The sequence below is a fragment of the Lontra canadensis genome, unplaced genomic scaffold (genome assembly GCF_010015895.1).
Source record: "Lontra canadensis isolate GAN:19392208 unplaced genomic scaffold, GSC_riverotter_1.0 scaffold101, whole genome shotgun sequence".
NCBI lineage: Eukaryota > Metazoa > Chordata > Mammalia > Carnivora > Mustelidae > Lontra > Lontra canadensis.
The window spans coordinates 5,886,327-5,903,588 of NW_022631095.1; the positions used below are offsets into that span (position 1 = coordinate 5,886,327).

A 17,262-nucleotide genomic window follows, 5' to 3' on the forward strand; every position below is an offset into this window, starting at 1 on the left:
GTGGTACCTTTTTAATTGCTTTTTCTTATTTTCATTTCTTTGTTCTTTCATTTATGTTTGAGATATTTCTTCAGCTTTATCTTCTGATTTCTATCTGCACTGAAAAATTTCTACTTTCCAAAGCTCTTTTCTGTTTTCTGAATATATTTTTAATAGCATCCTGTCTTTTATTTCATAGGTGTGTGATGTATTTTCATTTCTCTGTGTGTTTGTTTGGTCTCTTTCTTTCATGTAAATATTTTTTTCAAATCCTTGATTCTCCTTTCAAACTTAAGATAGAGCAGGAAAAATCCTGATTAGAAGCTCTGTGTGTGGCAGGACTTGTCAACTGGCGGACTTCACTGTGAGGTTAGTGAGTGGAGATGTGGCTGTTTTGTGTGAAATCTTCACGTCAGCAATTCTAGATCTTTTCTTGTGGTTAGTTTGTTGCTCCAAAGAAGAGTTGTCTGATTATTGCCTGAGGACTATGTGTTTGGCTGCCACAGTTCTTGGAGTCAGACAGGGAAAGATTGGTTGTGGTGGGGATTCTCAGCAGTTTAGTATATCGGTGTTTTTAATTTCCCAGTTTCTGGTCCTTTTCCTCACCTTGTATTCCTCTTGTGTCTGATTTCCTTTCTACTTCAGATTTTTCCAGAGAATAAAGCCCCTTGTGTCTTGCCATGTTTTTATAAAGAACCACAGTCATCTTCCTGTCCTTTACTTTCACACAGAACACTTCACTTCTGACATTTCTGGTCACCACACGGCTGTGGGTTTTTCCCCTACCAAGCAGTTCTCTCTGATACTAGCTGTGTGTCCTACAATTTAACTCAGTTCTGACACTGTGTGCCTGACATTGTCTAACCAACTGACATTGTCTAACTAGCTGACATTGAGTTAACATCAGATCCCACTGGTTAAGAGCTCAGTCCCACAAGACTGCCCCCTATTTCAGATGCTAATTGCAAATCCAGTTGTCACCTAGCTTCTAACCTATAGCTCAGAGGTTCCCAGGACCCCTTCCTCGGGTTCTGCAAATTTGCTAAAGTGGCTCACAGAACTCAAGAAAACTGTTACTTATGTTTACCAGTCTATTAAAGGATGTGATAAAAGGATACAAATGAACAGCTGGATAAAGAAATATATAGGGCAAGGTCTGGGAGGGTCCCAAGCTCAGGATCTTTTGCCCTCATTGGAGGATATGTCCTCTCCCAGAATATGGATAGGTTTACCCACCTAGAAACTGCAAACCCCTAGTATTGGGATGCTGTGGAGGGTCCCTCATGTAGGCATGATCAATTATTAACTCTGTTTCTAGCCTCTCTCACCTGTCTAGACAGCTGGAGGTGGAACTGATAATTCAAGCTTCTGATCAATGTTTGGTCTTGCTGGTGACCAGGAGCCACCTAAGGAGCCCACCTAGAGTTGCCTCGATAGAATGCCTCTAGTACTCTTTTTTTTTTTTTTTTAAAGATTTTATTTATACATTTGAAAGAGAGAGGAAGCACATAAGTGAGATGAGGGGCAGAGGGAGAGAGAGAAGCAGACTCCACTCTGAGCAGGGAGCCAGATGTGGGCCTCAATCCGAGGACCCTGAGATGACCTGAGCTGAAGGCAGATGCTTAACCCACTGAGCCACCCAGGCACCCACTTCTAGTGTTCTTATCTCTTAGGAATTTCTAAGTGTCCCAGGAGCTGTGTGCCAGGAACCAGGGGCAGAAACCTATATATATTTTTTCTGTTATCTCACAACAGGCCAGTGATGCCATTACCTCTCTGCTTAAGGTTGGCTGTTAAGGGCTCTTTCTAGATTTTATACTGTATTTAACCCCATGCTTGATTCCCAGTATCGAGGATACCTGACACCTCATTTCTGAACCTTTCTTCCTCTGTTGACAGGTTTTTAGCACTTTGTTTTTCAAAGTCAGTTAAAACTTGTCTGTCACCTTACCATTTTCCATAATGTTGTTGACCTCTTTCAATTGCTGTGATATCCCCTTGTCTGTAATTCTCTTTGTTCTTGTGGATTTATACTGTTTTTCATTCCCTTACTATCATTTTTGTGGATTTTTATTAGCATGTCAGGATAAACTTACTCATTTAATCTACCATGTTTCACTGGAATTTTTAGTACAATATTCCATCATTTTATATCTCTAATATGCTCTTTCTTATCTTTTAAGAAATTCCTGACCATGCATAACACAAAGTAACTTAGAATGCATTTTGAAGTTTCCTAAGTTTATTTGTTGTTTTTTTAAAAGGCAGTATACTGGATAACATTACTCAGTTAAACCAAGCTGCTTCTTTATGGCCATGCTTTATGAAGCCTAATTTTCCTTAAACTTATAAAATAGAGAAATACTGTTATCTGTCTTATTTAGCATTTCATTTTAAAAGATACTTTTAAAACAGCTGTTTGTCTTTTATTATATACTGAGTTGGAAATTTTAAAGTAAAAATAGACCACAACTAATAATCATATTTTTAGAGAAAAGTTTTTTTTCTTTTTTAAAAAGATTTTATTTATTTATTTGACGGAGAGAGACACAGCAAGAGAGGGAACAGAAGCAGGGGGAGTGGGAGAGGGAGAAGGAGCAGGCTTCCCACTGAACAGGAAGCCTGATGCAGGGTTGGATCCCAGGACCTGGGATCACGACCTGACTGAGCCACCCAGGTGCCCCGAGAAAAGTGTTTTTTAAATGATTTAATTCTACCTATGAAGAAATTAAGAGAAACTTGTTTAATATATGAGTAGCATATTTGTGGTGGCTCTAAAAGCAAAATATTTGATAATGTTTATAATGGAATTAATTTATTATATGAATGATGTATCCAAACAAATAAGCTGTACCATATAAGGAAATATTATAAGGAAAGAGATGTCTTTGATTCACCTGTAATAGAACACTCATAACCAGAGTGTTACCTGAAAATAATCATTAGTTGGTTGTCTTTTTCTTCTCTCTCAATGTTTGTTGCCTTTTACTATTTTTACTTCAAAATGCTTGATTCTTCTAGTCACCAGATAGTTGTATGAGTTTGGACAACCAAACACAGTTACATTGCTAAGTTATTGGTTATATAGAATGCCTACCAAAAAAAAGAAGTGTGTCTAACTATGTTGTTTTACCTTTATCTAACATGATACTGTGGTTAGGCTGTTTATGTAGAGTAATGAGACAATGCTTGATGTTTGCTATAGGCATTTTCGGAGAGTTCTCTTAAAGTCACTTCAAAAGGATCTACATGAGGAAATGAACTACATCACTGCAATAATTGAGGAACAGCCCAAAAACTATCAAGTTTGGTAAGATGAAAATAGGAAGGAAATATGTCAGTATGTTAATATTACATACCCACTGGGTGATGAGATTATAGGGAATTGTTTCTTTATAATTTTAGTACTTTACATTGGAGCTAAAATGTTACCTGTCTCATAGGGTTGTTAGGAGGATTAAATGAGAATTTGTTTTTAAGGGAGGGGGGGCAGAAAGAGCGGGAGAAAAAGAGAATCTTAAGCGTCTCCACACCCAGCAAGGAGCCCCTCGATTTCACGACCCTAAGGTCGAAACCAAGAGTTGGATGTTTAACCAACTGAGCCACTAGGTGCTCCTAAATGAGATAATTTTGTGTTTAGTGCTTAAAGTGGTGCCTGTCTTCGAGTTAACACTCAAATATGTGTACTGCTATTATAATTTTAAAATTTGACATTAGCATATAATAACTGCTGAAGAATTTTTGAATAAAGAATCTGAAAAAATGTTTTCTGTCCAGTGTGTTATAAAATGACCTTCTGGTATTTGATTTATTTATTATCATTTGTTTATTCAGAATTTTTTTATTGGTGTGGGGTTACAAAGATGAACCACACAGTCTAACAGGGAAAGCACATAATAAAGCCAATTACCTTACAGTGCAGTGTGAAAACCACAGTGGTGTAGAGTATTTTACAGAGTATATTTGCTCTGGAAACTAAGCCCTAAGTTAGCATAGACAAAACTATAGGGATTATTATGGGTGAGGGGAACAGAAAACAGTTAAGAAAAAAAGAAGGCATTATGGAGCAGGAGGAAAGAGAATGGAAAATAAATGGAGTTTGAACAGTACCCAGCATATAGTAGGCAGCTCTTGAATGGAAGCTGCTGTGGTTGCTGTTATTTTGGAGATGGGAGAAGGAGGTACTGGTGGTGGTCATGGTGTGGGTCAACTTGACATACTGAACAACCTAATTATTAAGTCTTTCCTAAATTACAGAATTTACTAGGAACCTAGAAAAATTAATTATTACTAGTGTTCACTAACTTGGAAGATTTTTGAAATAAATTTGGAAGCCTTTCCCTCTAGGATCTTCCTCTTGGTAGTATCTTGCCTTCTTAATATTCTGTAAGATGAATTTTTAAATTTTTAAAGATCCCTCTAGGATCTTCCTCTTGGTAGTATCTTGCCTTCTTAATATTCTGTAAGGTGAATTTTTAAATTTTTAAAGATCCCTCTAGGATCTTCCTCTTGGTAGTATCTTGCCTTCTTAATATTCTATAAGATGAATTTTTAAATTTTTAAAGATCCCTCTAGGATCTTCCTCTTGGTAGTATCTTGCCTTCTTAATATTCTGTAAGGTGAATTTTAAATATTCTGTAAGATGCATGTAGAATGTTCATTCAGTATCAGATCTTTCCACTTTTCCCATCACTCCTACTCACTTTTAGTATATTGAATATTAATGAATTTTTTTAAAAAACAGCTTTTTTGAGATATAACTTGCATATTATACCATTTACCTATTTATTTATTTATTTATTTTTAAAGTGAGTTCTGCACCCAGTGTGGAGCTTGAACTCATGACCCCAAGATCAAGAGTCCCATGATCTACCAACTGAGCCAGCTAGGCACCCCTACTATTTACTCATTTTTTAAAATTTAAATTCAGTTAGCCAACATATTATATATCATTATTCCATTTACCCATTTAAAGTATATGGTTCAGTGGTTTTAGTATATTTACCAATATGTAAAACCATCTCTACAATGACTTTCAGAACATTTTCACTAATAGATTTTTATAAATATTTCAGTAAAAAAAATTATAAAAAAGAACCCAACAGAAAACTTTTAGATGCATTTTCCTAGTACAGAAACAACTCTTGACAAATTTACAATATGTCATAGCTGTTTACCAGAGGAGAAGCGAACTTAATTCTGCCCACGAATTGGTGGAATGAGCAGTTGCTTGTATGTGATGCTGTGGACATAAGAAAAATTGAAAGCCTATTTATAACCGGAGGAGCTTCTATACTTGATTAAATAGTATCACATTTCCTATAGACTGATTATGCCATCTGGGAATGTTTCCAAATTCTTCAACAGGATTTTGTGGTTGTTAGAGATTACTTCCAGATTTAGCTTGAAATAAACCTTCTTTAAACCCCAAGTATCTGATTTCATTTTACACACAAATCACTGTTTTATGTTTCTCAACTCTTACCTAGTCTTCTAGAATTTTTACCTCTTAGTGTTTCTTCTTTGTTATCTTTTCTTTCCAGTATAATCTGGAGAATTAGAGGTGAAATTCTGTTTTTTGAGTGTCCCTCCACATCACATAATACAACACAAGCAGTTGATACTTGAGTTCTTGAATACATTAACACAAAACTCTTTTCTTCTCCCTGCTTTAGGCACCATAGGCGAGTTTTAGTGGAATGGCTAAAAGATCCTTCTCAGGAGCTTGAGTTTATTGCTGATATTCTTAATCAGGATGCAAAGAATTATCATGCCTGGCAACATCGACAGTGGGTTATTCAGGTATTGCTTTTCTTGTTAAAATGTTTTTTAGATTGTTTTAACTGAATTAAATAATTAAAATTACTGTTGGATTGTTAGTATACTCCTGAATTAAAATACACATACAGACCATTACACACAAAATGTAATGACTGAGAATTATTAAGATGTTTAATTAAAACCTGATATTCTTCATGCTGATTAGTCTTATACTCTCTCAAGATACGTTGGTAAGTACCTTCATATTAAAGAAGAATTGATAGTAACTTTTGTATTTTTTAGATTAAATTTGCATCACATTTTATATCTGCTAGCAAATTGAATAGAAAAGGTAGTTGTAATTTTCTAATACACCTTTGTTATTTTAATTAACAAAGGCATGGTACTTGCTGGGGTTTTTACGTACATAAACTTTGGAATACCATTTTACAGTAATAAATAGTATTTTATTTCTGCCCACTTGTTAGAATTTTATGCTAAACCCTGAATAGAAGCATACAGTTAAAACTCCCACTTTAGACATTTATTTATTCCAGCGAACAATTCTAGTGTTGTTTACTGTGAATTTTTCCCAGTGATTGCTACTTTGTGCACAATTCATTATACCAAGATGAATTCTGAAAAAAAATTTTTTTACTTAAAAATTTAAACTTTTCGAAATTGAGGAAGACACAAAGAAATGGAAAAATGTTCCATGCTCCTGGATTGGAAGAATAAATATTGTGAAAATGTCTATGCTACCTAAAGCAATCTACACATTTAATGCAATTCCTATCAAAGTACCATCCATTTTTTTCAAAGAAATGGAACAAATAATCCTAAAATTTATATGGAACCAGAAAAGACCGCGAATAGCCAAAGGAATATTGAAAAAGAAAGCCAGAGTTGGTGGCATCACAATTCCGGACTTCAAGCTCTATTACAAAGCTGTCATCATCAAGACAGCATGGTACTGGCACAAAAACAGACACATAGATCAATGGAACAGAATAGAGAGCCCAGAAATAGACCCTCAACTCTATGGTCAACTAATCTTCGACAAAGCAGGAAAGAATGTCCAATGGAAAAAAGACAGCCTCTTCAATAAATGGTGTTGGGAAAATTGGACAGCCACATGCAGAAAAATGAAATTGGATCATTTCCTTACACCACACACGAAAATAGACTCAAAATGGATGAAGGACCTCAATGTGAGAAAGGAATCCATCAACATCCTTGAGGAGAACACAGGCAGCAACCTCTTCGACCTCAGCCGCAGCAACATCTTCCTAGGAACATCGCCAAAGGCAAGGGAAGCAAGGGCAAAAATGAACTATTGGGATTTTATCAAGATCAAAAGCTTTTGCACAGCAAAGGAAACAGTTAACAAAACCAAAAGACAACTGACAGAATGGGAGAAGATATTTGCAAACGACATATCAGATAAAGGGCTAGTGTCCAGAATCTATAAAGAACTTAGCAAACTCAACACCCAAAGGACAAATAATCCCATCAAGAAATGGGCAGAAGACATGAACAGACATTTCTGCAAAGAAGACATCCAGATGGCCAACAGACACATGAAAAAGTGCTCCATATCACTCGGCATCAGGGAAATACAAATCAAAACCACAATGAGATACCACCTCACACCAGTCAGAATGGCTAAAATTAACAAGTCAGGAAATGACAGATGCTGGCGAGGATGCGGAGAGAGGGGAACCCTCCTACATTGTTGGTGGGAATGCAAGCTGGTGCAACCACTCTGGAAAACAGCATGGAGGTTCCTCAAAATGTTGAAAATTGAACTACCCTATGACCCAGCAATTGCACTGCTGGGTATTTACCCTAAAGATACAAACGTAGTGATCCGAAGGGGCACGTGCACCCGAATGTTTATAGCAGCAATGTCTACAATAGCCAAACTATGGAAAGAACCTAGATGTCCATCAACAGACGAATGGATAAAGAAGATGTGGTATATATATACAATGGAATACTATGCAGCCATCAAAAGAAATGAAATCTTGCCATTTGCGACAACATGGATGGAACTAGAGGGTATCATGCTTAGCGAAATAAGTCAATCAGAGAAAGACAACTATCATATGATCTCCCTGATATGAGGGAGAGGAGATGCAGCATGGGGGGTTAATGTGGTAGGAGAAGAGTAAATGAAACAAGATGGGATTGGGAGGGAGACAAACCATAAGTGACTCTTAATCTCACAAAACAAACTGAGGGTTGCTGGGGGGAGGGGGGTGGGAGGGGGGTAGGGTTATGGACATTGGGGAGGGTATGTGCTATGGTGAGTGCTGTGAAGTTTGTAAACGTGGAGACTCACAGACCTGTACCCCTGGGGGAAAAAATATATATATATATATGTTTATAAAAAATAAAATTATAAAAAAAAAAAAAATTTAAACTTTTCTAAATTTGATTAAAGGGATGCATTTTCTAAAGATATTTGGTATTTTTGTTTTTTATATGAAATTCTACCCTTTTGCCATTATCAAATAAGAAATATATAACTCTGTTAGCTTTTTCATAATTAATATCCCCAACTTTTGCAGCATTTGTAAGTTTTGACCTTTTTATTTCTTTTTTAAATTGTCTTTATTGGTTTTCTCCTCCCCCTAATATTTTTTTATTAAAACAGTTTTATAATGTAAAAATTTGTATCTAAATACAGCTGTGTATATTTGCCCACGTGTTTTATTTATTTTTTAATTTATTTAAGATTTTATTTGTTTGTCAGAGGAAGAGACAGAGAGAACACAAGTCGGGGGAGTGGCAGGTAGAGGGAGAAATGGGTTCTCTGCTTAGCAGAGAGCCCGATCTGGGACTTGATCCCAGGACCCTGGCATCATGACTTGAGCCAAAGGCAGATGCTTAACCTGCTGAGCCATCTAGGCATCCCTCTCCACATGTATTTTAATGTGATTTTATCATATATGTGCATTTTAGTACTTCCTTTTACTTAATATTATGTATTTGTATCAAATCCATCAAATTAATACACTATAATCATCTTTGAGTTTAGTTTCTTCCCTCTAAATTTTCATCTTAAGGCATAAGCATTTAGTTACCTATACCTTTTTTGCCTATTAATACCTTAGAGAATACTTCTTGGATCTGTTTAAATAGTATAAACATGCCTCTTAGTGTATAAATTATTCTCAAGAAGATAGTAACAAATCACAGGGCACTTTGCTCTCTCTCTTCCTAATTTTTTTCTTTCTTTGTGACCATTCCCTTGTCTTTGATGACTTTTCTTTCCCCCTCCATTTCCTTGACCTGCAACTATCATTTTCCTCCAAATATGTGATGAGTCCCACATCTTTTACCCCTTTACTGAAATTTTATTTATTTATTTATTTATTTTAAGATTTTGTTTATTTGACAGCGAGAGAGCACAAGCACGGGGAGCAGGAGAGGGAAAAGCAGGCTCCCCCCTGAGCAGGGAACCTGATGCGGAGCTCGATCCCAGGACTCTGGGATCAGGACCTGATCCAAAGGCAGACACCTAACCAACTGAGCCAGCCAGGCATCCCTTTTTTTATTTTTTATTAATAATGGGACATTGCTTAGGGGTGCCTGGCTAGTTCAGTCTGTAGAGCATATGACTCTTGATCTTGGGGTTGTTCTTAAAAAAAAAAGAGACATTTCTAATTGGATATTTTTTATTTTCTCTTAGGAATTTAAACTTTGGGATAATGAGCTGCAGTATGTAGACCAACTTCTTAAAGAGGATGTGAGAAATAACTCTGTCTGGAACCAAAGATACTTCGTAATTTCTAACACCACTGGCTATAATGATCGTGCTGTATTGGAGAGAGAAGTCCAGTTAGTAATCTCCTTTACTTGTTCATTTGTTAAAAGAGTATTTGTGTGCCTTTCATGTATGTCTCAGGCATTGGGGATCCAGCAAAGATCAAGACTGCCCCTGATCCTGCCCCCGTTGAACTAATAGGACAGAATACTTAGATGAAATCTAGAAGGACGAATTTATAGCTATATAGATACCTCTACATTGTAGTGTCATAAGTTTCTTGAAATATTGTTGCTACCACAGATTGAGAAGAAATCCTCTGATTTCATAGTGTCTAAGAAGCTTTATTTTAAAACTGTCTCATTAAATTCTGGTGCCCTTTAGATAATAGTCCCCAGAAGCCGTGTTACACTACTGAGCAGGGTTTGGAGCAGGATGTCTTTGTTGTAAGAGGCTCTCCTGTACCTTGTAGGATGTTGAGCAGTATTCCTAGACTTTACACCCTATATTATCAGTAGTAACCCCCTCCCCCAAGTTGTGACAAACAAAAATGTCCCCAGACATTGCCAAATGTCACCTGTGGGGTAAAACCATCCCTAGTTGAAAACTACTGCTTTAGTGTACAAAAAGCTGTTCTAAGCACTAGAATTTTTTGAATTGGAATGAATATTAATATCCATAAACATTAATAGCCACCTCTTTTCTGACTATTTTGTCTCGGTGTCTGTTTTAAATTTGAACACATTTTTTGTTTTTACAGCTTGATGAGAACGTACTCATAATTTTAATTTAAAAGTTGTTTTAGGGGCACCTGGCTGGCTCAGTCAGTAGAGCTTGTGACTCTTGATCTTGGGGCCATGAGTTTTAAGCCCTACATGGGGCCTAGAGCTTACTTTTAAAAAATAAAAAATAAAAAACAGAAAGTTGTTTTAACAGCTGCTGGGAAGAGCTGATGTTTATGACATCTGTCTTCATCTTCCTTTTTCTTACTTCTATTTGGGCCAGGGCAGCTAGCTTTTCTTTTCTCTTTTCTGTATCCGGATCTGGTGATTTAAATTAAAAAGAAAAGAGGTGTGTCAATGCTCCAGGCTTCTTTCTGAAGCAGCCACATAGCCCCTCAAGCACATCTCATTCTTTCTTTTTATTGCTGGACTCTTCAAAGCTGCACTAATATGATAGTCACTAGCTGCATATGGCTACTTAAGTTCAGTTTAATGAAAATCACATAATTTAATTCCTCGGTTGTATGAATCACTTCTCAGGGGTTCAGTACCCACATGTGGCTAATGACTACTAATTGGGCAGCACCGATAAAGAACATCTTCATCATCATAGCAAGTTCGGTTGAATAGTATTGATCTGAGGGGTAGCAGTGAAACTTACTGAAATAGTTTTATTACTCTTAAACCTCAATACTGGGGCTTGAGTAGAGAAAATTCAGACTCATCATCCAACCCTTTATATATTACTTTTTTTTTAGAGTTAGTATTCTTTTGTGAAGATTAGGACAAAAGTACTCTGAAGGACAATAAAATGTCATCCTTTAGAGAGTTCAGTAGCTGTTTTGTGTAAAGGTAGAATGCTTCAGGTTATTCTTCCTTGAATTAACCCAGTTAATAATTATGGACTTCAGATACTACATATTCCTTATTTACTATAGCATGCTTCATAGGTTAAGTGTAATAAGATACTTAAAACTTGAGCATGAAGAGTGAAAAATGGAAACTTCTCCTAGTCTTCAAAGGCACATTGCTGGTTTTCTGTTAACAAATAGATACAGAAATAATTAGTCAAGAATCTTGAGAGTTTTCCAGGGACACCTGGCTGGCTCAGTTGGTGGAGCATGGGACTCTTGATCTCAGGGTTGTGAGTTTGAACCCTGTGTTGGGTGTAGAGATTACTTAAAAACAAAAATCTTTTAAAAAATCATTTTAAAAAGAAAATCTGAGAGTTTTTCATATTTAAGGCTTATACCATTAAGAGAGGTAAAAGAAATATTTAAAATGCTAAGAGTAGCTTTAGTTATCTAGAATTTAGTTTGTTAACTAAATGTTTTTACTCTAAAGAATATAGATTTATCTGATTACTTTTTTCCCTTTTATTATAAAAGTAATGCAGTCTGGTTGTAGGAGGAAACTTCTGAATTACGTAAAGTAAAACATCAAAATCTCTTATTCTCTCTCTTCCTATTACCCCCCCCCACTTTTTAAAAGATTTTTAATTTATTTATTAGGGGGAGAGAGAGTACACATGAGCAGGGACTAAGGAAGAGGGAGAGGGAGAAGCAGGCTCCCTGCTGAGCAAGGAGCCCTATGTGGGACTTGATCCCAGGACTTTGGGGTCATGATCCGAGCCAAAGGCAGCCACTTAACCGACTGACCCATCTGGACGTCCCCCTATACCCCATTCTTAAGAGTGAGCTATAATTAGTGTGGATCCTTCCAAGCCTTATTAAGTATATTTGCAAATATGTATGCACAGCAACGTAGGCAATGGTATTATACACATTGTTTTTTTCACTTAATATATCATGGCCATATTTTCATGACTACTACTAGTACTGTTAATAATAGTTACCATTTGGGGGCACCTGGGTGGCTCAGTTAAACTACTGCCTTCAGGGCGCCTGGGTGGCTCAGTGGGTTAAGCCGCTGCCTTCGGCTGGGGTCATGATCTCAGGGCCCTGGGATCGAGTCCCGCATCAGGCTCTCTGCTCAGCAGGGAGCCTGCTCCCTCCTCTCTCTCTGCCTGCCTCCCTGTCTACTTGTGATCTCTCTGTCAAAAAAAAAAAAAAAAACTTTAAAAAAAAAAAAAAAAAAAAAAAGAGAAACTACTGCCTTCAGCTCAGGTCAGGATCTTGGGGTCTTGCGATGGACTCCCGCGTCGGACTTCCTGCCCAGGGGAAGCCTGCTTCTCCCTCTTTGACTCCCCCTGCTTGTGCGTTCACTTGCTCTCTCTGTTAAGTAAATAAAATCTTTAAAAAATAATAGTTAACACTTATCTATTTTTTAAAGATTTTATCTTGTTTAGTGGGAGAGAGAAACTTTCCTGCTGACTCTGCACTGAGCGTGGAGCCCAACACAGGGTTCAGTCCCACAACACTGAAATCATGACCCAGGCCGAAATTAGGAGTCAGGAGCTCAACCGATTGAGCCACCCAGGGCCCCCAACAATTAGCATTTATTAAGCATTTACTACATGTAGGAATTCTTACTTAATTTTCATAACAACACTGTGAGATACTTGATGAAGAACTTGAGGTTCAGAGTAGTTCTGTGATGTGGCTAAGAGCACACAGATAATAATTGATGGGGCTACGATTAGCAGCTGGGCAGTCTGGGACAGCCAACCAGTTTAGTCGGTAGAGCATGCAACTCTGGATCTTGGAGTCGTGAATCGAGGAGTTGTGAGTTCAAGCCCTATGTTAGATATAGAGATTGCTTTAAAAAATAATAATAATAAGCTAGGAACTCTGACCTCAAAGTGCATATTTTAACCATTAAAATAGATCATCTTTTTAGTAGATATGTATATGAATAAAATTCTTCAGATATTGCCAAAATGAAATTAAGAATCTTCTGCAGTGACTAGTGAAGACATGCAGGTACATGGTTTGAAAAATAACTGAAAATATTAGGCCATGCAAAAGTAGTTGGAAAAAACCTTTCAGTGGTGCTGGATGAGTTTATCGTTACAGTATATTCCCCCCCTTCCCTGTAGTTTTACCTTCCGCGGTTTCAGTTACCAATGATCAGCTATAGTCCAGAAGCATATGATCCTCCTGAGGACATATGTGTGGGGGGACATTAGGTAGTATAGCCTAACACTACATCACAATCCCTGTCATTCACCTACTTCATCTTACCGTGTAGGCATTGTATTATCTTAAATCATCACAAGAAGGGTGAGTACAGTCTAATAAGGTATTTTGAGAGAGACTACATTCATATAATTTTTATTGCAATGAGTATATCATGATTGTTATATTTATTGTTTTTAATCTCTTAGTGTGCCTGTAAATTAAGCTTTATTGGAGGTATGGATGTATAGGAGAAAACATGGTATATACAAGATTTGATACTCTGTAGTTTCAGACATATACTGGGTGTTTGGGAACCTATCCTGTAGAGAAAGGAGGACTACTGTTCTCTGGGGGAAAAAAATGCTATTGTAACAGTAATACAATAAACAAAACAGCAATAAAACCAAGATTACTAAATTTTAGTCAGTGAGTGACTTACTCATTTGAGCAAGTATGTAGTGAAGCTAAATTCTGTCACTCCCTTGGAATTTGTTGTATTTGGATCTAAAATGTATTTAATAATCTGGTTAAAGGGAAAAGAAAGGGAGTGTCCATTTTGACTGGTAATAACATCATAGTTAACTAGTAGTCTTATTTTAGAATATAAGAAATATACATTTGTGTTGATTTCTCATTTTTATTCTTTGTCTATAAAGTTTCTGTGCTATTTTTTTATTACGGCTCCTAAGATACGTAGTTCTCCTTTTTGAATGATTTCAATTTGTTGGGCATAAGTAGATCTTGGACTTTTTCTCAAGATTGCTTTACCAATAAAAGGATTACCTGTTTTAGCTGACATTTTCTTCAAAGGGAAAGCCTTAATTAAAGGAAATCCCTCACATAGTTTATTTTCCTGTTGTGAATTTAGCCTTCATATTAGGTGTCCTTGGCTAGAATTAGTTACAGATTTACAAGAGGGAGGATCTATGTAACTATGTATTGAAAACAGACTTGAAGGATTCTTTTTTTTTTTTTTTTTAAGATTTTATTTATTTATTTGACAGACAGAGATCAAAAGTAGGCAGAGAGGCAGGCAGAGAGAGGGGGAAGCAGGCTCTGCACCAAGCAGAGAGCCCGATGCGGGGCTCGATCCCAGGACCCTGAGATCATGACCTGAGCTGAAGGCAGAGGCTTTAACCCACTGAGCCACCCAGGCGCCCCAGACTTGAGGGATTCTAATTTAGCTATGACTTAGACCTAGTCATAGCCCACTAAGATAAATGAAAGCGTATATCCAAGCCTGTCACAATCTTATTAAAACTGTTTCTAATTATTACACTGCTCTTAAAATTATACACATATTTCTTCGTGGTCTTTTTCTTATAGGTACACTCTGGAAATGATTAAACTAGTACCACATAATGAAAGTGCATGGAACTATTTGAAAGGGTAAGAGGTTGTTTTAGATTGTTTTATATAAAAACCACCTGCTAATATGATGTATCATTGAATATATTCCGTTAATCGGATTCCGAGGGATACTAAAGAATTTTCCATTTTTCTGGATCTAAAAGAAGTTGTACCAGTGTTAGATGGTGGCACACAAGAGCAGTGCCTTTTAACCCCCAAGCACATACCAGCACAGTTTTTGGAATAGTCCATGACTAAACAACAATGCAACTATAATATATTTATTCTTATGTCAAAGAATGGGATATACACACTTAGTTTCTATTTAGCTCAGGAACATAGTAAAGACAAAGCAAACTTCTACAAGCAGATTGCATGGATGCATAGCCAACCTTTCTGTTTTCATTTCTATCTCATTCCTTAAATTGACCAGGTTTCACTTGCCTGGCCACTGATAAAACCAAGCTTCTTTTTGAGCTTAGAGAGCTCCCTGGAGGCCCGAAGAACATAAAGTATGGATCCCAGTCACATTTGGAGATGTATCCAGGGTTTGGGCCTATAATATCTGGAGAGTTAAAAGAATAAGCAACCATCTCTAGAAGAAACAGAAACATCTCTCTTGTTTTCTTCCTTCACTTTTTAATTTTAAGAAGATGGTTTATTTTCTGATTTAATTGTGTGTGTTGTAGTTTCAGTTATAAATGATCACTTTTAAGTTTCATTATTCTTTTTAATTATACTCGGGTCATAATCATCCATAATAAAACACACATAATTTAAAAATTTCATTTAGTTTCAACTTCATTCATTCAAAGTAAGTCTCCTCTCTTGGTCACGTTACAGAGGTCATTTTCTTACGATCTTTCTATTATTTTTGTTCTTCTCAAAATTGAGAATAATTTTTTTTAGGATTTTACAGGATCGTGGTCTTTCCAAATATCCGAATCTGTTAAATCAGTTACTTGATTTACAACCAAGTCACAGTTCCCCTTACCTAATTGCCTTTCTCGTGGATATCTATGAAGACATGCTAGAAAACCAATGTGACAACAAGGAGGACATTCTTAATAAAGCATTAGAGGTAAGTCAAGACACCCAGACACTATTCTTGGTGTCTCGGAATTTGGTCCGTGCAATGCCACTATACTCATGCCCTTTTCAGCATGTTCACTCAAGAATTCAGGGCAGGCCGATTTCCACTGTTGAGAGCAAAACCCACATCACTAGCGAACACAATGTGTGATTATAATGATGGATCTCATTTGAACATGATCTGAGTTTAACTGTGTTGGCTGAAAAGGATTTGCCCATTATCTTTAAAGAATTTTTGTTTTTCATTTTCAGTTGTGTGAAATTCTAGCTAAAGAAAAGGACACTATAAGAAAGGAATATTGGAGATATATTGGAAGATCCCTTCAAAGTAAACACAGCACAGAGAGTGACCCACCAACAAATGTACAGCAATAACACCATCTGGAAGAACTCGATGGAATGCTTTTATTTTTTTAAGAGACTCTAATGCAGGAGTTTAAAACTAAAGCAATCATTCCCTTTGCCTGTGGTGTAAAACGTGCATTGCACAGGTAATTGCTTTTTAACAAGAACTAAGTGTGATGCTCCTTGGGTGCTGCTGCTATTCAGACTAGTAATTTGATTCTAAAGCAAAGTAATTTGGGGGGAGGGAGAAGAAACAGAAAGTCCCATGAAGGAACGTTTGTAGACTTACCAACATTTACTCTAATCCCTTAGCATCAGCTCCTCCCTAAAGGAACTATGCATCAGGATTTGCAGCATTAATGAACGCAGGTAACTTGTATGTAATGGATATAAGATAACTTAAATTTGGGTTCAGGAAGCAGGGAATGCAATGTTACATTAGAGCTGCTATGTTACACTCACAGTATCTTGCTATCACTGTAACCAACTAATGCCAAAAGAATGATTTTGTAATAAAATTATAGATGTATTCTAAAACTTGACATAGTAGTTTGTTTTTTTTTTTAAATAGCATTTAATTATGTACATGGGATGTTGTCTCAGCTTGGAAAAGCCACTGAGAAAGAAAATATTGCCATAAAACTATAGAAAACAGAAACATGATCACGTGAAAGGAAATGTTAATAGAATGTGAATTGGTCAGTTCTTGTCTTCAACAAAATCTGCTCAAGATAGTTTAGACCTGCAGGGTTTATTAAGGCATATAGATAGCTCAAAGAATAATCGCCTGATCTTCCAAAAGTATATCTCCAAACCATGCTGTAGAACCAGGCCATCAAATTCTGGGATCAGAAAACTTTTGAATGAGGCTGTTCCCCTAGGACTCTAGGACTCTAGGTCTCTAGGACTGTCATCCTCTGCCACATTCCTTGTGAGCACATCTGCTTCCCTTCCCACGGAAGGGAAATTAAAGCCTGCTCCAAATTAAAGCCTCACTCACTTTAGTATATTGGATTGGAAGGAACCTAAATGTCATCTAAAACTTAACTGCAGAGGAATCTAGAAAATGTAGTTGATAGCTTTCTGGCCTCCACAGTTCAGGAAGATAAGCTAGAATGGAGTTGGAAGTATTGAACAAGTTAGTTCTCTGTACCTGCACATA

General features: G+C 36.7%; 1 protein-coding gene across 1 annotated transcript in view; it reads left to right on the forward strand.

The window, feature by feature from the left end:
• Positions 1 to 16,642, forward strand: part of FNTA (farnesyltransferase, CAAX box, alpha) — a 31,910-nt gene extending 15,268 nt beyond the window's left edge. The window contains exons 4-9 of the mRNA XM_032837927.1: positions 3,185 to 3,289; positions 5,655 to 5,781; positions 9,437 to 9,585; positions 14,640 to 14,702; positions 15,573 to 15,744; positions 16,008 to 16,642. Coding sequence (XP_032693818.1) covers positions 3,185 to 3,289; positions 5,655 to 5,781; positions 9,437 to 9,585; positions 14,640 to 14,702; positions 15,573 to 15,744; positions 16,008 to 16,130 — 739 coding nt within the window. The 3' untranslated portion in view covers positions 16,131 to 16,642. The remainder of the gene's footprint in view (positions 1 to 3,184; positions 3,290 to 5,654; positions 5,782 to 9,436; positions 9,586 to 14,639; positions 14,703 to 15,572; positions 15,745 to 16,007) is intronic.
• Positions 16,643 to 17,262: the final 620 nt, after the last annotated feature.